The sequence below is a fragment of the Diabrotica undecimpunctata genome, chromosome 5 (genome assembly GCF_040954645.1).
Source record: "Diabrotica undecimpunctata isolate CICGRU chromosome 5, icDiaUnde3, whole genome shotgun sequence".
In the NCBI taxonomy this organism is placed as follows: domain Eukaryota; kingdom Metazoa; phylum Arthropoda; class Insecta; order Coleoptera; family Chrysomelidae; genus Diabrotica; species Diabrotica undecimpunctata.
Genome location: NC_092807.1, coordinates 97,372,881 through 97,397,097, shown reverse-complemented (window position 1 = coordinate 97,397,097; position 24,217 = coordinate 97,372,881). Strand labels below are relative to the sequence as shown.

The 24,217-nt window shown below is 34.4% G+C and overlaps 1 protein-coding gene across 2 annotated transcripts; it reads left to right on the top strand.

Moving 5' to 3' along the window:
* Nucleotides 1-1,262: 1,262 nt before the first annotated feature.
* Nucleotides 1,263-21,645, top strand: LOC140441522 (DENN domain-containing protein 10-like). 2 transcript variants are annotated; one of them, XM_072532300.1, is made up of 6 exons: nucleotides 1,266-1,495; nucleotides 12,765-13,148; nucleotides 13,213-13,316; nucleotides 14,296-14,385; nucleotides 18,497-18,614; nucleotides 21,374-21,645. In XM_072532300.1, exons 1-6 carry the CDS (start codon nucleotides 1,462-1,464, stop codon nucleotides 21,628-21,630), a joined length of 987 nt encoding a protein of 328 aa, XP_072388401.1. In that variant the 5' UTR covers nucleotides 1,266-1,461; the 3' UTR covers nucleotides 21,631-21,645. The 2 variants fall into 2 exon arrangements, with proteins under 2 accessions (XP_072388402.1, XP_072388401.1); XM_072532301.1 differs by lacking the exon at nucleotides 14,296-14,385 and having other exon boundaries at nucleotides 1,263-1,495.
* Nucleotides 21,646-24,217: the final 2,572 nt, after the last annotated feature.

Here is a 24,217-nt window from a genome sequence, read left to right as displayed (position 1 = left end):
ATAACGGGTAGCGGGTAAGCGGATAGGAACTCTTTAAATTCTTGAAGATAGTCCTATCAGGGAAAATGAATCAATCCCTGCCCTCTGCAGATTCCGGGGGTTTCCTGACACGAGAAACTATTACCTGTTTAGGGTCTCTTGTCCAGGGTTACGGATGAAGTCCACAACCGCAGCCACGGCGGAGAAGCGGAACTTGGTTACGGTGCGGATGGCGGAAGTGACAACCCTCGATTATAGGGTTAATATGGAATCAAAACAGTAGCGTCTGATCCAGAATGGACGGCTACGAACAGCGCCTGGCCCAGAGTGGGTCTAGCCAGCGTGGTGTTTTAAGGCTAATCATCCTTCCAACTATATAGACATGGCGAATACTAAAACAAATGGAAACAGTCCCCAGGTGGGTGGAGTATGTTATGCCAAATCTCACACCCGGAAAAGGGTCTGCCTCGTGGAATCTGGGGGAGGCAAGAATTCGCTTAGTACACACAGAATGCACATCGGAACATATAACATCAGAACGATGAGGACAAAAGATAATCTAGAAGAGTTGCAAGAAAAACATAGAAGAACAAGACCATAAAATGGGACATAGTAGGCTTGAAATTGAAACAAACAACACTGGATTTAATGGAAGAAAGTCATCTCCAGGCCAAATCTCAATAAAATAGATGACGACATACCGTTACCTTCCACATGGAGACCTAATATATAGATATATAGATAATAAACAAAATATCGCCAGCTCCACCCGCCAATTAAGATCCTATTGTCAAAAATGTTCGCGCTAACTCCCGTGCCAATCCCCTTTCCAAGTGATTCCTTTCCAAGTTAACATGGTCCTTTTCTAACTTGGCTACACTGTACTGAAGACGACAAAAAAATAGTCAGAAATACGTATATACGGTTACCTTCCATCGATATACCTTTTTTGGTTTTCTGTTTTGTGAGACATGCCATTACATTTTAATTTTACTTTTATTATTCACTCGCATTATCATTTTCCACTTGAATATTATGATAAAATTATATAAGAAATAAAAGAAGTTGACATTTTAAAATATAGTTTATATAATTCTTCTTTTATTTCTTATATAATTTTATCTCAGTGTATCTATTCTTTATGTTAAAAAGGTTTATTCATTGTTAAAACTGACTGACTCTCGTTACTATTATAATATAAATGAAACCGCTGTGAAATGAAACCGAAACCATACAACTAAAAACGAAATAGGAAACAATTGACTACGGCGCACATTCCATTTCTATCACACAACAACGACGTCACATTCCATCTGTTTAACTCTGTCGTCGACACTGGTTAACTTTTATTTATTAGTAAACAGTACCTACTTGTTTTTAGCTATAGTTTCACTTTGTTTTTTTATTTGTTCAACTTCGCCTCATATTTGGCTGATTTGTTTTAGTATTGTTTCATTCTTTCATTTTAATGTTTATTTGGAAATGTTTTATAAACCAACATCCTTTCATATACTTGGTAAGTAACAAAAACTTGATAATACTATCATATCTATATAAAAAGTGACATAATTTCAACGTGAGTAATACTTCAGCTACGTTATATACGCACAGATAAAAATATTCGAGTTAGTCCAATAAAACAAAGTTTTTAATTTTTGTAAAGAGTCGATAATAACAAAACGGCTGTATGGTAGGTATACCTTAATATCAGTTAAATTATAATAATTATATAAAATGCGTCTTTTGTATAGTTCTTCAGAGAAATTTTTATTACTTTAAGCTCGAGTCTTCTTATTTAGAAACATTAATTTTAAACTTACTAAGTTTCCGTGTTGAATTGAGCCGAATATTTGTATGTCCTTTTTTTTTTTTTATTTAGAAATTACAGCCGCATCCACCATAATGGTTATTAGCGGCGGCTACAGAATTACAAAATTAGAGTTTATAAAATATTCCTATAGATTTTAAGAAATTTACGATATTAATAACAGAAAAATTAGTGCCTAATAAATTACTTAAACTGTTAGGTATGTTAAATGTAAGACGAAAGTGGGCAAATCTATGACATTCAATTAATAAATGATTAACGGTTATTTGTACATTACATGTTTCACAAATAGGTGGATCACTTTTGGACAGTAAATATGAGTGAGTAAGTCTCGTGTGTCCAATTCGTAATCTAGTTATCACCAATTGTTCTCTTCTGTTCCTGGTTGAAGGTTGCCAAGCTGTAACGTCATTTTTAATTTGCTTCAGTGATGTTTGAGAAGATTGCCATTCGTTTTTCCACTTGCACAAAACTCGATTTTTTATAAAAGCTTTTATATCACTCGCGGTATTTCGATTCTCGGCTTTTTCTATATCGACACATTTAGCAATTTCACTCGCGCACTGGTCCGCACTTTCGTTGCCAGCAATACCAATGTGGGATGGAATCCATATAAATCTGATACTCCTAGAATTTTCTTGAGCCTTCATGAGTTCTAGTTTTATCAGTTTCTCAAGGGGACCTTTAGGATAGATCTGTTTAAGGGTTTGAAGGGCGCTTAGTGAGTCACTTAAGATAACAGAGTTAGGAATGTTATTAGAATTTATATGCATGATAGCTTTAAACATTGCATAGAGCTCAGCGGAGAAAATCGAAAAGAAGGTTGGAAGACGAAATTGATATGTATCGCTTGGAGTAACGAATGCAGCACCTACTCCTTTATCACACTTAGATGCATCTGTAAAGATTTTATAGCAATGTTCGTAATGCTGACGGAGAATTAGATCTAGATTATTCTTAATCTCTGCGTAACAGTTAATATGTTTGTTGTATTGGGTTAGACAAGTATTTAAATTTGGGGTATTAATTTTCCAAGGAGAGGGGATTTTAATATTGATTGGAAAGGTAATTGGGAATTCTATATTAAGACATCTCAGGTAACACCGTACTCGCTCATAGTAAGGCTTATGTTTGGTACTATTGGTAAAGAGATTTATATATTTATTAGTGAACGTATTATTAAATAGAGGTTTTTTTACATTTGAGGCTATTGACGTTGCGTGTGAAAGTGTTAAGGAAATTCGGCGGTGATGTAATGAAGGCTCCCCACTTTCAGAATATAAACTTTCCACCGGTGACGTTCGAAATGCGCCAAGAGAGAGTCTAAGTGCTGTGTTGTGAATAGAGTCTAGTTGTTTTAACAATGTGGGGGAAGCAGAGGCGTAAGCGATTGATCCATAATCAATTTTTGATCTAATTAGAGTTCTGTAGATTGTAAGTAAGGTAGAGAGGTCAGAGCCCCAAAATCTATTTGACAGTGTTCTCATTAGGTTAAGTTTCTTATGACAAGTCAAAACTAATTGTCTAATATGTTCTTTCCAAGTAAGTTGATTATCAAACCACATACCTAAGAATTTTACACATGATTTGAAGGATAGCGATGTATTGAAAAACTTAAGATTGGGATTATTTGAGAAGTTCTTTTTTGAGAATACCATACCAACGGTTTTTGTAACCGAGAATTGAAAACCAGTATCGCGAGACCACTTTTCGAGTTTTTGTAAGAAAGTTTGCAAAATTGTTGAAGTTAAATTAATATCTTTGCCTTTTACGTAAACCACCAAATCATCTGCATATAAACGTGCTTTTAAAGGTTTTTTGAGGTTCTTGATTATGTCATTAATAGCAATTAAGAAAAGTGTAGGACTAATAATTGAGCCTTGAGGTATACCGTTTTCTTCTTCCTGCATTTCGGAATAGAAGTTGTTAACTCTTACACGAAAAGATCTGTTTTCTAGAAAGTTCTTAATAAAATGAAGGCAATTTCCACGAATGTTCCATGATTGTAACTTTTTTAAAATGTTGAATCTCCAACATGTATTAAATGCTTTTCTTAAGTCAAAAAATACTGCGATACAATGTTGTTTTGTTGCCAGAGATTCGTGAATATCACTTTCCAGGTCCAATATGTTGTCTATACCGGATCGGTTTTGTCGGAAACCATTTTGTTCGTTTATAAGTAATTTCGAATTTTCTAGATGCCAAATCAGCCTTGAGTTAATAATTTTTTCTAGTAGCTTGCCCATTGCACAAGTTAGGCTTATCGGTCTATAGGAATTGGGGTCTAGACGAGATTTTTGGCTTTTGAGAAATGGGAGAATGATAGATTTTGACCAAACAGATGGGTACTGGTGTCGCTGCCAAATGAAGTTAAATAATTGAAGCATGTAATTTTTAGCGGAAGTGGGTAGGTGCTTTAAGAAAATACTTGGGATATCGTCAGGACCAGGACTTGTTTCTTTTAGATCGTTCAGAGAGTTGTTTAGTTCTTGTAACGTGAGAGGAGCGTTTAATGGAATGTTATAGTTTTCTAAATAGAGGTTAGACCTTTCGGCCTCTAGTTTATTTTCCAGAAATACAGGGTCAAAATTTTCATTGGAAGACATTTCTCTGTAGTTTTTAGCTAATGTATTAACAATTTCAAGAGGAGAGGTGACAATTTGATTACCTATTTTGAGACTAGATATTGGGGATGACTCCTTTATACCAGAAATTTTACGTATTTTCTTCCATACTTCTCTTACAGGAGTGGAGCTGTTAATGCTAGAGACATATTGGACCCAACTGGATTTTTTTGTTTGATTTATTAAACGTTGAGCTCTGGCCTTCATTTTTTTGTAGTTAATTTTATTTTCGAGTGTTTTATGCTTCTTAAATATATTAAAAGCTGTTTTGCTGGCACGTACTGCTTCGTTACACTCCGAATTCCACCAAGGCACAGAAACATGGTTTTTAATGGGCTTTGTTTTGCCGATGAAGAGCTCCGCACTCTGCAGAATGACACTATTAAAAGTACCTAAAGAATCGTTAATACTATCATTCAGTATAAGACTCTCCAAAGCCTTATCTATATAATTTTCAAAATCGATCCACTTAGCCGAATTTATATTCCATTTGGACAAGAAGGATATTGGGGAAGGCTGACCTGAGAGATTCTCAATGGTAATAGGGTGATGGTCGCTACCATAAGTATACTCAAGAACATTCCAAGAGAGACGCGGAGCAAGACCTGGATCACAGAGGCTTAAATCTATCACGGAGGATTCTCCAGTGCAGATGTTAAATCTTGTAGGTGAACCATCATTTAGAAAATTTAATTGAAGATCCTGCATTACCTTTTCTAAAAGTTTTCCTCTGTGATCAGTACGCTTAGATCCCCAAATAAAGTTATGACCGTTAAAATCACCTACGATGATTCGAGGAGAGGGTATCTGTTCGATAAGACTTTTTAAATCTTCATATGTAGCTGAAGAACTAGATGGAAGGTAAATGTTACAAATAAAAATTGGAACGGGAGCGGTGATCTCTATAACTATAGTTTCAATGTTACTATTGACAGGAAAAACATTTGCAACCAAAGATTTTTTGACAAGTGTCATAACACCACCTGAAGAGAAATTATTGTCATGTACTCTATCTTTTCTAAAAATGTTAAAATATTTGGAATTGTAGTTTTTTTGGGGGTTTAAATTTGTTTCTTGGAGACATATTATTTCGGTAAAGAATTCAGAAATAAGTTTTTGTAAGGTTGGGAGTCGATGGAACAATCCATCTATATTCCATTGCAGTAGTTTAGTGAATTGTATTATATACGAAAAATATGAATTTACGGGTTAACCTGAGATGACTCGCCCTCGGATTCAGAAATGTCGTTACCCAAGTGCCGGAGGATTTTCTTTCTTAAGAAGGTGATATAACGTTTGGTTGATCTATCTTTTAATTGCGGATGAACTTTAGTTAACATATGAACTAATCCCAAAAGGTCAGAAGTAAACTCTTGAATTATGTTAGAAGGATCTTGCACGCCGCTAACATTGCTTAGAAGTAGATTTAATTGGTCAAAATTGAGAACAAATGTGGGTGAATGATTTTGGATAAAATCTTTGGCAGGTTCAAGGTCATATGATTTTGTTGATTTTATGCATGTAGGCTCCTCGTTGCTTTTAACTTTCTTGGCTCTAGGTTTGGATGTAGGTACAGCAAATGATTTTTCTGTATGGGTTGTTTCTGGAGACGTAAGAACATCATTGATACTACGTTTTGGCTGAAGATCGATATTGATTACTTTGCAGCTTTCCAAGGTGTTGACTTCTTCTTGACCATTAGGATTGCTCAGATTATTTGCTAATTTTTCTTGGACGGAAATTTGTTCGTTTGATATGGATGTTGATGCAGGTTGAGGCATGATGTCAGGGGTGAAAGGAGTAGTAGATTGACTGTTATTAGAATCAATTAAATTTGTTGTTGATTCTAGTTTATCGGGACAGTTGGTGGCGATATGTCCAGACTTTTTGCAGTTATAACAGGCCATAGTTTCTTGAGATAAGAATATTCGATATGTTGTATTATCGAAGTCTAAGGTGAATGAGTCGGGTAAGGAGATATTATGGGGACTGACATATATTTGTCTTCTGAAACTTAAAATATGATTATATTCCGGAAGGGTGGAACTGATTTTCAGAAAAGTGACAGGAGAGACCATATTAAGTCCAATACTTTGTAGATAATCAACTAACAGACTATGTGGTATTGTTGGACATACGTTTGAAAAAACAATACGTTCCGCTGGTGAGATTAATCTTCTAGCTTGTACAATATTGTTCTGGATTTGTATGTGTCCATGGTTTTGCATGAATTCGTCCACGATTTTTTTATTTGCAAGGTACATGCAAATCCGATTATTGGATAGTCGGGAGGAAAATATTATATTTTTGGGATGAATTAGGTTACCCAAAGGAATTAAGTAATCTTGCAGTCGAGTATTTTCTAAATCGCTGGACAATTGCTTGGTGTTTTGAGGGAAATTGTGTAGAAGCTGCTGATGAATAGGTTTTATTGGTATTTGTCTGTAATTGCGATACTTGTGGTATGTTAGAGAGACTCTGAATATTAGGTTCCATTTTTGATTTTAACACGGAACATGTGTTAATAATACGGACCTGCCTAGTAATCAAACAGGTAGTAAAACTGGAATAATATTTCTTGAGTCGTATCTTATTGATAATTGTTAAATTAAAAATCAACCAAAAACTGGTTGATCACGTTATATTAATGAAAACTAATATGATGTGTTCACTTACTGGTGTTTCATGTAATTGTCACTTAACTATTTATAAATAAACTGTTATAATTACTGCATAAAATTTGCAAATTTGTTGAGACCAAAATAAACACGCCTTTCGGTGGCTCATTCAGGGCCGAACTCCTTGTATGTCCTTTGTTATGTATTTTGTTGTAAGATTTCCTCTTTAAAGTCTTTGTATATGAAGAGCATTCACCAGTGGCGCACTTTGTCTGAGGGGAGGGGGAAATTTTTTTATGCTACCTCCATTTTGAGTTCCTAAATTTTTGTCTTTTAGTTTAATTTAAAGTACTAAAGATAGCAGTGCCAAAGATTCAGGTATCTATTATCCTGCCTACCAACTAAAACCACCCTCTCTTACTTGTGCGCAGTTGACTGTCGCACGTACCGTACTCCGAAAGTGGGGTAGCCGCTGTGATGCTGACGACATTTTTGGAACACTCCCTTCTCTTATCTAGATCTTATCTATTGTTCTGAAGCTATTTTCTTGTGGCATTTTAAATAACTATTATTTTAATGGGAATAAGCCACAATTGAAGGTTAAAATAAGTTTATTGACGTTTGATATCAATCCAATTTGTAAACACAATACATTTTGGAGACGGCTATCGCCGTACTCCCGTTCTCCTCCGCCAATCCTCTTGGCCCAAGGCATGCTCCTCCTCCAAACCTCTCGATTCTATCATTCTTCTAATTCCTTCATTCCATGAGCGTCGAGGTTTATCTCTTTTTCTTCTTCCTGAGGGCTTCCATTTGTGAAGTTTTTGAAGCTAACGTTCGTCAGGCATTCTCAAGGTGTCCAAACCATTTTGAACCTCTTCTTTCTATTCTGTCAATGACCGTTTCTGTAGCATTCATGGTATTTCTTAGAGATTCGTTGGTCTTTCTTTCCTGCCTTGATGTTCCAGCACTTCTCAAATAATCCATTTCAACTGCCAACAATCTTCTCTTCAGGTCTGCATTAATTGTCCATACTTCAGAGCCATAACAAAGAACTGATTCAACCATGGTTTGCCCTATTCTTTTTTGTTCATCTTACATATTCTCTGTATAGACGCTTTATCGTAAATTCTAGATCATAAGAATCTTGAGCTAGGACGACTTGGTCATCCGCAAAGTTCAGGGAGAACAGTACGTCATTTCCCATGGGGATTCCCATTTCCTGGGAGTGGTTTTTCCAAATTTGAAGGGCTGCCTCAATATATAAATTAAACAGTAAGGGTGACATAGGTACTGCATTCTCGTCTTAGTCCTTAAGTCACTTTTATTGGCTCTGACAGTCTATTTCCGATTTTTAGGTAAGTAGTGTTATCCCTGTATACTTCTGTGATTATTCCTAAAAGGTATGGACTGATGTCGAGTTGTTGTAAAGCTTGCCACAATTTAAGTCTTGGAACTGTATCATACGCCTTTTCTAGGTCGATGAAGGCTATATGTACTTCGGTACCAACCGCTATTCTTTTTTCTATTAATTGTTAGAGTATAAACAAGTTATCAGTGCAAGATCAAAGATCAAAGATTCAAACGTCAATAAACCTTCAATTGCGGCTTATTCCCATTAAAACAGTAATTAGATCTTATCTCTGTCGTTGGCCCGGTTGGTGTTTCTCTTATTCTTCTTTCTTTTTAATGACTACTCGGATGTAATTGTGAACACTATTCCATCCCTCCGTACTTCTCGTCATCTTCACGATCATCTCTCTTACAGTCACAGGGTTCATACCTATTTCTTTGTACATTCTCTTTATCTCCACTGTACATCTAATACAATCCAGCATTGTGTGAGTAACAATGTCGGAATATATAGCACTATAGGCATTTATCTGTATCTGTCTTTCTGAACCTATGAGGATACTCCCTAAAACAGACAATCTACCCAGTCCCTTAGGCTCGGGATCAGCATCTTGGTCCACTGGGCAACATCTTCCTTGTTCTTCCACTCTTCTTGCCATCTTTCGATTGATCTTTCCCTTTTTGCTTTTTTTTTATAGCTGTTGTTAAATGCTCTCTTCTCTCGTAGAGATGTCTCTTTTCTACTGCTAACACATGCAGACTAACACAACCCGTGATAGTCCACAAGGCCGAAGCAGATAAAGTCCAGTAGGCGCATGCTACTGGCAACAGACTCGTTCTGTCTACTTTTGTCATAAGCCGAATATCAGGCATCAGTTTCCAATCTTTTTCCAAAACATAGACTTTTCCCACTTCTTTATACATTTTATGGTATTGTTTTTTTTTGTCTTGATAAATTTGCTTTTTCCTCAGTAACTTTTCGACCCCTCCAAATGCCCTGTCGGCTGGAAGAAAGCTATGTCCTCTTACAGGAAATACTATTTTAACCATAGTTATAGATGTGGCAGTTTTGGCTAACGAATAAATTAGCATAATATGGATAACGTGTTCGTTTTACTTTGTCCACCACATCCATTTCTAGAGAGTTTAGAAAATGTAAAAATGCAGAAGCTACTTCTACTCAGCCTTTTCCGGCTTGATCTTCTGTCCATGCAAAAAGTTTGCAACACCTGGGTGTACTGGTATAATTCCAAAGTTATAATAACTTATTGGCCTTAAGTAGAAAGCATCGGAAACAGCTGTTTTGGGCAAGGGTTGTTGCAAGACTTGTTGGAGATCGAAGCAGTTAGCCAAACAGTTTTCCGGTATTTAATTCATTAACTTGTAGAACTGGTTTGCTCGCAGTTTATGAATCCTTTTCTCAGTCTGCAGAGTATTTTTTTGCAGGGTTTGTTTCTCTTTTAAGAGTATTCTTAAGTCTTTAAGACGGAGATTTAAACAAAATGTTGAACTCTTTTATTAAAATTCTTTGAAATGAGACAATTTTAATTTTGACAGTTGAGCGGTATAGATGAAACAATTTTTTGATTGTTAGGTTACTGTATGTAAGAGAAATACGTTTAGATTTCTTACGACCATAATGACTTTCGGTACCTTTCAATCCTTTAAAAATATTTCGAACTTCTTTTTTACCTGAAGCTAACTTGTGTCATAGTTTATCTCCTCTCGTTTTCCGTAGATAAATCGCCTCAGGTTCCAAGATTTTAGAAAATCTAATAACTCTAGCTCTTGCAAACTTAAATACCAAAAGAAAAAATCGGGTACTGTTTTGTGGCTGTTTTTATAAGGTATCTAAAAACAAAATCTCTTACTTTTACTTATTTAAAATTTCCACGATACAATTTTTCCCTCCATTGATATATATCTTTAGGTGTCACCTCATTATACTGATAAATTTTCTTCTTAATATGGTTGCATTTAATTAGGTCATGGAATATTGGAATCCAATGTCCAAAACAACAATACAAAGCTTCATATAAGTCCCTGGTAATAAATTAATATTCAGCTATGATTTCTATTTAATAATTCGGTCCCATTGGGATTGTATGACAAGAGCGCTTGCACCTAACTGATCATAGCGGCAAAAATCCGATCCTTTACGGGGAAACGTTTAATAAGAATAAAGTTCATTAATAAATACCTGTCAGCTTGTTTTCAATTTTTCCCATTTTTTTCGGGGACCAGCACTGCTTTCATCCATTAAAACGAAGTCTTTATCATAACCATTCATAAGTACACAACACACAAATATAATTTGCCTGCCAGAACCAAAACTGAGTCGAAAAACGTTCAACGCTCATATTATTTTTCTGTTTTATGTGAACTAGAAAACTTCCTGCTCCATCTCTATCTTAAATCAAATACTAAAGTTTATTCATTTAGCAAATTCCCATCTGTAAACATAAGCACTTGTTGATATTCGCCCTCTCATTCGTCAAGAGGCTATTAAATATAATTTATTGCCTTAAGCCAGACGGATTCCGTCTGGCCGGTAATATACCGTCCGGCCGATAAACTTGCCGGTCTGTTTAAATTCAAATTGTAGCGTGTTGCTTTTTTATTCAAAATGTTTACTTTGTTATATATCTCTCAGTTAATGAATATTTTATTTTAGCACATTTTCCTTCAATGGAACATTAAATTTTGCTCACGGTGATTAAATTTCAAGAAATTCTTACACTAATCGTTTCAAAAGTAAATATTTTTTAAAATCATATAATATACCTTAGTACGACCCTGTTCGGCTTTCACGTGCGTTTGTTGACAGATGGGAATTTGTAAAACGAATGTAGTTTAACCCAAAACTAATATGTATAACGAAATACTGTAGTGATGTATTTCTTCTTAATGACATAGGTTCCACTACTTGATAACAGGGGGCGGGGCATACATTGCCAAAATAATAATCAACATCAACTGATGACTGTGAATCCTGATGAGCAACCATAAGATATTAACATGATTTATCGAGTTTTGTTTGAACTTACCTATACAAATACAAGTGCCATCTTATAGAAATATTCACTTTTGCTTGATTGTCACCACTTTTGTATTTATTTTGCATGGTATTTATTAACTTTAGCACGAGTTTTGATGAAAATATCGAGAGATATTTGCTTTTAGATGCCGAATCCATGCCTAACTCAAAAATTGCAAATTTGGACTTCTCCACTTCATGTATATATCAGGGTTTGACCCCGTGTTAAATAATTTTAATTTTGGGAAAACCCATTATTTTGACGACGTTTCGGAAGATCGCACTTGCAATTTTCAAGTCAGATAGTAATGCTTTTTGCTGGTATTTTATTTCCATACAAAATAGTAGACATTTCAATAATGTATTCTCATTCTCATGCAAACCACTGTTGAATAAAATATCTCCTAAAATTTAAACCTCGGTCCACATCATTAACATTTCTATTTACTGGCACATCAGTATTTTCTAGAAAATCAATGTCACTATCATTAGTTTCCTGTAAACATACATTGCATAGTACCTACTGCTGTAGCACTTATTGTTGCAAGAGATGTATTTAATTTGGTTTGTAGACCTTATTGAAGACAGAGAAACCATATTTTTCAGGTTCCAAATAGCCATTTGACAACATTTCCTATATGTGCATTATTATATCTATTTTTTGATCATTACCTAAATAAATTTGATCTATCAAATAACCTATTTTTTGTTTATCCAATTATCAATAAATATCTGGCTGTAATACTGGAGTAAGCAGATAGTGTCTGCATGCATATTCACGGTTACCTATTAATAATCCCCTTACTCAACTTTTACTTAAACAGCCATAGCTTGATCCTGGATGTTAAACAACAATATCTATAATCTCAAAAAACAAAGAAAATATATACCTATTGTAAGCGAATTGGAAAAATTATTCATAAACATAAACAAACAAAGTTAGGTTAGGATCCCGTGCTCAAGGCAGGTCGATCCGATGCTTGAGCACGAGCTGTCTTGTTTGCTTACTCAAGCTCGAGTTCATTCTTGAGATCGATTTATAGAACACAAATATGATTCAAGGTCAAAACTCTCTTCCTACTATCTACGATATTGGACCAGTGTGACTTTCAAACTTTTTCTACGTCGCGTCGGGCCCATCGGACCGGTAGTCAAATATTGACATTTTTTCCGTTATTAATTACTTTAAAAAAAAATTACAACAATGACGTTAAATATTTAACAGTAATTTAAAAATATAGCTTGGCAGTTAACTTAATACTGATTAAATTTTCTTTGCAAAAATTATCTTTATACCTATATTTTATAATAAATATATTTTTTAGAAAAAGAAAATACCGAAAATCTTATAACTTGGAATTATCCAACGATTAGTGATGAACTAAAGACTGTTTTAATCAAAACTTGCTTTTCCCACGGAGTAGAACCCTGTGGACTGTTTTATTTCAAAAGATTGGGAAAACAGTGGATATATATTAAACAGTTTATTGTTAACAACGATAATGCGGCTGCTGTGATTGTTGTCTCGCAATGCTTCCAACCAAAGTTGTATGAAACACTATGTGATTTGTTTGCTGCACAATACAGCCGCAGTAGAAGTGGCGCAGACCTGGTCAAACTTTATTTGCAGATCTATACCAAAAATGGAATTTATGATAACGATGATTATATTAGTTTAAATAACTTCACCTGGAAAACCAACTTAAAAGGTACCTAAAGTTTATTATGATCCTAGAAAACAGTAGTGTAGTAAGAAAATCAATTACATTTCAGGATTAATTAAGTCTTTGGGATTAGAAACAATTTTAATATACAATGCCCTATTATTAAAAAAACATACACTAATCTACCATCCCAGTGTAGAGGATTTACAAGAGGTAAGCTGTAAATATATTTAGTTACAAAGTTTAAAATTATGGTATCTCGTCGTAAAATAATAATATCCTTCTTTATTTTTGTTTATTCGATGCATGAATTTCTGCCAAGCACTCCGATTGGAGTATTTTCATCTTCCTTCTAAGTGCCGTATTCTTTCGAAGGTTGGCGATCATCATGATTACCTGAACTGTTTTCACTGCTGTTCTAAAAAGCTGGTTAGACGCTATGCTTTCCCAAAATCTTTCCCTGCATGATATTTTGCACAAGCTGCCAGAGGGGCTGTCTGGATACTAAATAATAAGTTAGGCATTATTATTTAGTTTCTTGGTAAAGACTAGAAACTTGGTTTGAAAGAAGAGAAGAGAATTTGAAGAAAAGAATGTGGAAAATGCAAAGAGAAGAACATAAGAAAACAAACTATAATAATATATTCGAATGCAAGGTTTGCCCAGAAATACCTGGTGGTTGTCTATTGTATTTTGAGGTGCTACATTAATAAAAAATGTTACTTTTTAATAAATATAATTAATTTTGTTCCATGGGTAACAAAACAGTTGTATTGCCTTTCAAATTTATTTTCCATTACCTCTATTTTAATCGAAGTATTTGCCAACTTAATTAACTATTATTAAGGCTTGTAATACACTTTACCTTAAAGAAAGGTATACCTTACGCTTAAAGAAACTCAGTTTTTAGAAGGACGAATCTAGAATATTCAATCGTTGGCATTCTCAATAGCGTCTGTCTTCGATGCGTTTCCGACGGGTTTCCGATGAGTTGAATTGAATTGATAAGATCCTATCGTGCTGCAAACTTATAAATAATTAGAACCGCTCGTTTTATTGGTAATGCTACAGTGTGATCGTCTATAATTTTGTGATTGCATAGCATTTACCTTTAAACGCATAACTTTCTTATTGATATTTTATGATACAATAAAAATATTGTTTTGATATACAATAATAACCATACTTTCAGGGGCTAGGATCAATAACTAAACTTGCTTTGATGAGAAAACCAGAGGATCTTCTACTACCCTTAGCAAATAGTTTAGTGGAAATTAAAGAGGTAATATATTATATATTTCACTTAATATCCTAATATTAACAGTAAATATGGACAGCTAGTTTTACATTCTTCTGAAAGCAAAAAAAAAACAAGCACGAATTTTTATTTTTGTCTCTTCTTCTTTTTTAGGTGCCGTCTTCTTAGCGAAGGTTGGCGATGACCTCTGCAAAGTCTTCCCTATTTTGGGCTTTCCTTATTAAACTTTGAAAGTCTAATCCTGTCCAATCTTTGATATTGCGCAGCCAGGTCATTTGTCGTCTACTCGGGCCGCTTCTGCCTTTTATTTTCGCTTCTATAATAAGCTTAAGGAAGTTATACCTGTCGTGTCTAAATATGTGTCCAAGATAAGACGTTTTACGCTTCTTGACAATTTCTGTGAGTTCACGTTCTCTATGCATACGCCTTAAAACTTCTTAATTTCTAACGCGGTCGGTCCATGGAATTTTCAGCATACGACGAAATACCCAAATCTCAAAGCTCTCTAAACGTCGTAACGAGCTGACTGTTAACGTCCAAGCTTCCACGCCATGTAATAGTACACTATATACATAACACTTTATCATGCGGTATTGTAGGGACAAATCAAGATTACGGGTAGTGAGTAACTGTCGCATCTTTAAGAAGGTGTTTTTTGCCTGTTCTATTCTACATTTAACCTCTTGTTCTTGGTCTAAGGTTTCATGTATCCAACAGCCTAGGTTCTTAAACTTTTTCACTTGTTCAACTAGATTGTTGTTGACTAGTATGTTTATAACTGGTGTGTGTTTTTTTGAAATTACCATTGTTTTGGTTTTTTTTTTACATTCACCTTAAGGCCGTATAGTTTTCCTTCTCGCACTACTTTGGTTAACATTTTAACATTTTTGTCTATATTAGCTTTATTTATTATTTATCATAGCAACACAAGACTGGTTGCCATGATATAAATTTGTTTAAAACTACAAAAGTTAGCATCATTTATAGGGTTTTTACCATGGACGTATAAATTTTTACCCACATATTTAGTGGCTTTCTCATGTATACCTGATAAATGCACGGATGATGGACTTATTAGTCCGAAAACGTGCTAAGAAGTAACCCGAAAATGCAATTTTAGAATATTATATAGATATACTTTTCATTAAGAATTTTTTAAATAAAGTTTTTATGATTTATGGTATACAGTCAACTACAGGAATTTCATCTCCTTGTGGATTTTATTTTTTTTACTCCTCAAGATTTTTCTTTTTCTTTTACTTTAAAACCAAAATATTTCAAAAATAAGCACTTTGAATCGGTTAAACTTAATAAATTAAATAAATTGTAAAGCGGGTGCGATTACTTTTATTTGGGATGCTAATTAGGGGGTGATTTTCACGATGTTTTTACTAAAAAAAGGGACCAGCTTTATTTTGAGCGTAAAAAAACGAAATAGAGCTTTTTTAAACACTTTCAAAAAGTCTTGATGAGTTTTCCCCGAAAAGTGCTTAATTTTTTGGTTATTTCACAATAAAATAATCGATATGGAATTTGACAAATAAGAAACTACTTTTCATGACCTACAATTCTGCTTCCACTGGGTCTATAGATTTCAAAAGTACATATTTTTTTTGTTTTTTTGGGGCATCCGAACACTTTCATTAGCCAGGATATGCACCGATACAGCACCGGCCACTACTTGTAAGGCAATGGTTGATACGGTCCTGTACATGCTGCATACCCTGATCAATGGTTTCCTCTGCGTTCTAAGAAGCATGTCTTTATATTTTGCTTTGTTGAGGATCTCATGCCACATTGGGGCCCCATATGGTAAGATTAACATGATTGACTGTAGGATAACTGATCTTTTGTGTGACCCGGGGCCTCCTATATTCGGCATTATCTTTTTAAGGGTCGAGGTCCTCTCTTCCGTCTTACGACATGCTTTTTATATGTGGTGTCTGAATGCCATTTTATCGTCTAGTATGATTCCCAAGTATTCTACGGTCTTCTGGGGTCTTAGGTGATAGCCTCTAAACCGAAAATTTAAGTTTTTTCTTTCCCGTGGTACCCTCAAGATGATTACTTCTGTCTTTTCTACTGCAAGTTTTAGGTCATTTCTCTCTATCCATCTCGCAGTTTTTTCTATTGCTTCATTTACTTTGTTTATAATACCCCAATTCATATCTTCTATAAGTAGGGCTAGGTCGTCTGCGTATGCAATAGCCCTTACTTCTTGTGTTTTGTTTACTTCTAGTACCCCGTTGTATAAAATATTCCATAGTGTGGGTCCTAGGACTCCCTTTTTGGTACTCCAGCAGTCATTTTCATCTTATTTTTTTTTATATGCATACGCTGCTTTGCGATAACTCCGTATTATATTGGACACATATTCCGAGGTCCCAAGTTCGACAATCTTGTCTACGAAGAAACCCCAGTTCACTGAATTGAAGGCGTTTTTAATGTCCAATAAAACAAGTACCACCCATTTCTTTTTGCTTGTTTTCACCGCGTTTCTTATCCAGATCGCGGCGTCGACTTCTGATCGACCTTTTCTGAATCCATGTTATTGGTTGGAGAGAGCTCTCTTATCTGCCAACACGCCTTCCAGCCTCTTCTTGACAAGATTCTCATAGAACTTGCCAAGACAGTCCAGAAGGAAAATTGGCCTATAAGAGGATACTGAATCGGGAGGTTTTCCAGGCTTTAGGAGCAAAATCAGATTTGCTTCCTCAAACCTGGTTTCTCTATTGTTGCTATCTTCAGTGCCTCCGGTGGCAGTCCATCGGGTCCGGGAGCTTTCCCCGTCTTGCTTTCTTGACCAGCGGTCTTCTATTATTCTATTTCTTCTTCTGTGAATTTCTCCGTCACCGCAGGGGACACCTTCAAGAAGGTTTGTTCCTCCTTGGTGGGAAAGAGGATCTCGTCTAAAGTCCTCGTCTAAATTGTATGGAGCAATCATTTTTAGTAATTTCATTTTTATTTTATATGCGTCGCCCCATATGTCGTCTTCTAAAGCATTTATTAGGTTCTGCCACCTTTCTTTTTTTTTTTTTTCTTTTTTTATTGTTTTATTGAGTTTCTTTTTTTACTGTTTCTTATACTTCTTTGAGATCGTAGGCGCCCTGGCTTCTCGTAAAATTCCTGCGAGCTCGGAGACACTCCTCCTGTAGGCCTTCAATCTCATCCGTCCACCAGTAAGGGGTTCTTTCTTTGTTCCTTTTCTTTACGGTGGCCAACTCAACAGCGTTCTCTAGTTCCTTTCTGAGTTGGTCAAGGTCAGATATTTCCTCTTCCTTTATTTTTCTGACCTCCGATAGGACCACGTGCTTATTAAATGTTTTTCCAGTATATCCTATCGGCCGTCGTATGTTCCGCCCCTTTACCTTGATTTCATATGTAATGTATCGGTGGTAGGTGAATAATTGATCCTTGAGGAGTCCCAGTTTTGTATTGGTGTGGATAGCCCTTCACTTGCAAAAGTTACGTCAATGTGTGTTTGGCTGGCCCCTCTTATAAAAGTTGGTTTATGATTATTGAGTACCTGGAGGCCAGCCTGGGCTATACATTTGTTCCATATCTTCCCTTCTTCGTCATTTGTGGGAGAGCTCCATTGTCGAGATTTAGCATTTATGTCCCCGGCGATCATAATTTGTTTTTCCCTAATGTCGGTGTTTACTAATTTTTGTTAGTATGTAATTCCCACCCCAGCAATACCACGCACTCCAAGATCTTTGTTTCGGAACAAAACCGCCACATTTTTATTGGTGTCTTGCACTCAGCCACCAGGTAAGAGGAAACTAAATCCAAATTTTCAAGCAAATGAGAAAATTTACACTCTAAAACGGTCATTTACTGGAGTAAAACAGTTTTCTGGAATCAGAAACTTAATTTCGACATCGAACTAAAAATCATTAGTTCTACTAAAAGATTAATAAATAAATACTCTTTGATTATCTTTTTTGTTCTTCAACCATTTTTTCTGCATTTGTTTGCTTTTTCTGTGCTTTCTTTTCTTCTTAATTTATTATTGAATTAACTTATATATTTTAATTTTTCTACACTTGCTCATATTTTTAGCGCAAAAATATCAAGTGTTATTTTTATCATTTAATGTTTTACAGTTTATTAATTTTTATTTTCTCATTTTCAGGTGTCGACATATAGCTTAATTGGTACAACAAACAAGAGTCTATTACATCATAGAAATATATTTGATGTATTTGTCGATCTAGAATCGCATTCGATAACACTTACTGATAAGGCTAGAGGTAGGACCTAATAATTGGAACTGTAACTGTCGGTCAAGGTCGTATCAATCATTGGGGCCAATGCACGTTACTGTACTATGATCGAATCGTTATAATTTAGATAGTGAGACAGTTGATATTCATTCTTATTTAAAGTACTTGTACTATTAAGATTACCTAACATTGCATTTTTGTGTAATCGTTTTGTTTTTATAATCGTTTTGTTTTTAATTGAACCATAAAGATCACAGAGAGTATATATTTTTATCTAAAACTTTTCAATAGTTAGTCAGTCTAACTGTCTCTAAAAGTCATTCTCAGCAAAATTCAGCTTGTTCGCATAATTTTTAGAGCTTCAATGGCATGTTCGTCTCTGACGACTAGAGTAAGATCATTCATATAGTTTCTATAATATTGGTTTTGTTGGTGTTGATTGCTAGACTGTTTCTTGTATTCTGTTTAATCTAATTAATTAATTAATAATTGAATTAATTAATATATTGCTTTTCAGGGATATTTTTACGTCCAAACTAATATCAAGAAGCTCCCGAAATTTTACTTAATGTTTGCTGTTGCAGATGTTTACTTTCGATCAAGAAAAACTTATGTTTTATAGACGATACAGTGTTAATGACGGATTACCACAATGATTTAAATAACGTAATGCAATGTCTTAATGTATGCTCTAACGAACATCGGCTAAAAATCAATTAAAAATATTAAGTGCATTATTGACAAACTGGTTATTGAAGATATTGTAATTGACGCCATAGATACCTACAAATATTTATTAACATGAATAGCATCAAATATAAACCAAACCAAACCAATCAAGTCATGTTACCTTTTTTTACGTCATGTACCCGTGGACATAAAAACGAGTACATATAAATAAATTGTACGTCCTTGACTCGAACATTATCAGTAATCATCTCGACTATCAAAATACGAAAACTTGAGTAATTAGGACATATGATGGGAGGTCAAAATACCTCATTATTACAACACATTAACCAAAAGAAAATTCTAGAAAAGCAAAATATGCGAAGACAAAGAATACTCTGGCTAAGAACCAGAGAGAGTATTTGGTTTACATTATATTCAGGGCTAGTTTGTATAGTTCACTTACTTTTATTGTGCAGGTCACTAGTGCCTTCTGTTCTATGTGCATTATGACTGTATCGTTTGCTTGTATGACGTTGTCCACGTCTTCTACGGCTTGTTTAATCTGAGTATATTTTAAAGAGTAAAGGAACATCCCTGTGGTACCCCGCATTGTACTACAGATCTGTCAAAAATTTATCTATTTTTGTAATCGCAGGTTGATTGCAGCCTTTATTATTTTATTATTTAGTTTTTAACAATTCTGTCTTTTTTATAGATATTAACTTTTATCGACAGCAGCTTGTTAAGCTTTATTTTATCGAATGCCTTTTTAATGTATGTTAATTTATGCATGACAGGCTGTTGTATTTGATTTTATCTTTAAAATTTTCATCCTTTCGACGTCCAATATTGTGCTTCTTAATATAGAGCCCTCAAAAACCCAAATTCGAAGGTACAATAACAGCTCTCAAAATTTCACTCAAAATTTCGGTATTTGCCTACAAGGCCGAGTAATAAGTACGTCAATTGTCAAATTGGTATTGCCACCCCAACATCAATTTATAAACATTGACGTTTAATCCCATATAAAATAATGTTTTTTCCATAGCTAATGTTAAAGTGTTGCTATAACAACTGTTTTGATTAGATAAAGTGTCACTTTAACCGCAAGGGTAGATAAAGTGACACTTTAACAGCAAGAGTATATTTTAACTTTTTTTTATTCAATAAAATTCACAAATTCAAACACATTAAGGATTGAAAACAACTGAAATTTTACAATTAACATTATTAGAAATATCTATTTTTGCAGCATCACAACTTGTACTCGTTTGCTTAAACACTTGATTCACTTGGATACAGCAATCTTATTGCTTATTGACTCTTCAATGTAAGATTCTGCAACAGATGACGATTTCCATCCACCTAAACGTTTAACTTTTGCTAGATCAGCTCCAGAATTTGCGAACATAGTAGCTGAAGAACGACGGAAACAATGCGTACATTTCTGAATTTGCAAGTTTCAAAAAATCTGCAAGCTTCTTGGGGATATTATATATAGTGTTAATCCCCACCGGTTGAGTAGTGCACTTTTGCTGTCGGTAATTTACAAAAAACTTACTGTGAGGTACGTTTTTGGGGCGCAAGGCAATATACTTTCTCACAATTTCCAAGAAACTCTGTCCATTCTCTTGTTTTCCGTCCATTTCGTATTTATTCACTTTGTACACAAAACGCAACAATATTCTCCGCAAAAACCAAAACGTAACATTTGTTTGACATTTGTTGACAGAGTAATTCATATCCCTAGCAACGGAGCAACACAATTGCGATTTTTGTGCTAAAAATTACAATTTTCTTTGAAATTCTATTTTTTACCTGAACTTGAAGTCTTGCTATAGAAAAAAATATAGTATTGCACACGACGATAAAATCGCATTATCTTCTCGAGCATAATTAATAAAAAACGCTCTCGAAGATAAAGTACAATTTTATCGTCTTGTACAGTAAATAACTATTAATTCTATATGATCTCACTGTAACACTCAACTTGCAAGTAACTTATTAATAACTCTCATAGTAGTTGTAATGGTTAAAAATAAAAAAAAATCGCTCCTGATCTTTTATTTCAATTAGAAGTTTTATCCTTTAAAACATCATATTGTTTTTTACAGATGATTTCCAAATGAGCACTTTACACAAAGAAATAGCTCATTTTCTGGTACAGCTTTCCGAAAGTGATGTGAGTGAACAAGATCTGATAGCTGCTGTGGCTCGAAAAACATCGGATCTGTTTAAATACCTTAAATCCTTTTGCGATAATAAAGAAGAAGGAATCAAGGTTACCAGCATAGAATCTAAATTGTCAAATAAAAAACTAGGAAAATTCTTAATTAATTTAGCTATGACTGAAAATATTTTGGTAATATAAGCTCTTTTTATTGTTCTGTATATTTTATTCGTTTATCCACATACTATATTCTAAAAATAATAATCTGATGACACAATTGTGTATTTCTTGCCCTTCATCTCTAAGGGGGTTCTTCTCCAATTAAACATATTCGTAAGTTTCTATAATATCAGAGAGATGACAAATGGCTTGGCTATCCACTGGTATCGAAAATACTTGGCTTTCCCTGTTTACAACATACATATTTGAAAATAGTGGCAGAGAAATAGTGCGGTCAAGACTTACTTTACGTCAAGATGATCACGATGAAACGTAAGATACTCGTTGTGCAGTATATTGTTTAAATATTAAACATTTTGTATATATTTAACTATTTGCTTATGCTAAATTCAATTGAAATGTATAGATATAAATGTATCAACAAAAACATGAGATTTTTATGGTCCCTACTACGCAGCTCCGGAAATGGAATTAGTTTATTAGAAGTAAATAAGGTGTTCCGATTCAAAAAACACTGGCACATTTTCTCAAAACAGATAAAACAGAGAAAGAAATATGGAGAATGATCAGAGGACAAAGAAAAGAGATGAATAAATTAATAAGAACGAAACACATTCAGATGGAAACATTGGAAGACTAATTTCAACACCAGAGCTGACGGCAAACCAAGAAATACATATTGAAGAGGAAGAGATAAAGGAAGCATTAAGGAAATTAAAAAAATGAAAAATCACCACGAAAGGACAGAATATCGAACAAACTCCCAAAGTACGAAGGACCAGATCTGACCTCAAAACTACTAAAACTTTTCCAAAAAAATAATAATACAAAACTTCAAGAATGGAATCATCAATGAACGCATCAAGCATCCTAATACTTCTTTAAAAAAAGAGACAAATCGAACCCGGAAAATTACAGAGAAATTAATTTATTAAACACATCACTAAAATTAACAACCAAAATGATTACAAATAAACTGAATAAAATTATAACACTAGCAGAACATCAAGGTTTTAGGTCAGAAAGATCATGCACCGACACTATATTTATAATCAGGCAAGTGCAAAAGAAATCATTTAAATACAACAAACCAGCATATCTATGTTTCGTGGACCTAAGGAAGACATTTGACCGGTTCAAATTAAAGGAGGTTATCCACTTATTGTACGCAAGAGAGATACCTTTAGGAATAATCAAAACCATCCAAAATATCTACCAAAACAACACGATAAAAGTAAAAGTAGAAGAAGAGCTAACTGACCCTATCGAAGCTGGCAATGGGATAAGACAGGGAGATTCACTGAGTCCTTTATTGTTCAACCTGACGAAATCTGACGATGGATGAAATAAAAAAGTAAGTACTAAAAAAGGATACCAAATGGGAGAAAAACAACTTAAAATGATCTGTTATGCAGACGACGCAATACCTCTCTCTAAGTGAGAGAGAAACACCAATTTAATATAATCGCCAGATGATTTACCATGTTAATTTCCCCAAAAAAGACAAAATTCATGGTTATTACAGCAAATTTTCTAAGATGTAAATTGGAGCTGGAAGGTCTGATACTAGAACAAGTGATGGAGTTTAAATATCTAGGTATCACATTATCCAGCTACGGAAAGCTCGAAACAGAAGTGGAAGATTAAGTGAATAGAGCAAATAGAGCCACAGGTTGCGTGAATGAAATAATATGGAGAAATAAAAATATCGGGAAAGGAATGAAATGCAGAATTTACAAAACAGTCATCAGACCAATAATGACATACGCGGCAGAAACACGACCTAATTCACAGAGAGAACAAAAAGGATGTTAGAAACAGCAGAGATAAAAGCACTTACAAATAGGTGACAAAACACTATGGGACATGGCTAGAAGTACAGATTTACGACATAGGTGCAAGGTGGAGAATATCAAGGAATGGGTAAGAAATAGAAGAGTAGAATGTAATGATCATATAAGCCGAATGGAGTAGTAAAGACTACAAGAGACGGTTCCCCAATAGGTAGACGATCAGTAGGGAGAGCACGAAAACGATGGAATAAAATCTTAGTGGAGGCACATTGGAAACAGACAGAGATATGAAAAAAAGAAGAAGAAAATCAAAATAATTTTTTTCTTATTCTTATTATTGGCACTAAATGCCAATATTATTGGCTTATAGTTTAATTAATATTACCAAGAAGTTCTGACCAAATTTATGCTAAAAGTGAGTCATAATAAAATAAAATACATAAAATGGAGGAACAAAACCCCCCATAAAATTTTTATGGGCTGTAGGTACAGATTTCACTGTTATTTTTTTAAAGATATTTCTGCCATCAGAAAACCACATGTCCATTTTCAATATAAAATCTCTAGCAGTTTTCGATATATTGGAGAAAATCGATTTTTATTTTGTAACTTTAAAGGGCTGTAACTTTTTTTATGTGCACATTTGTACAAAAGTAAGTTAGGTTCAATCAAACTATTTTTGGTTTCAGAATACGTGATTAAATTTATGACCTACCTTTTTGTTTTTGTATAATCATATACTCTAATTATTTTATCTATTTATGTGGTATAATTGCCACTTAAAAAAACTTTTGACCTTATAAAAACTATCAAGC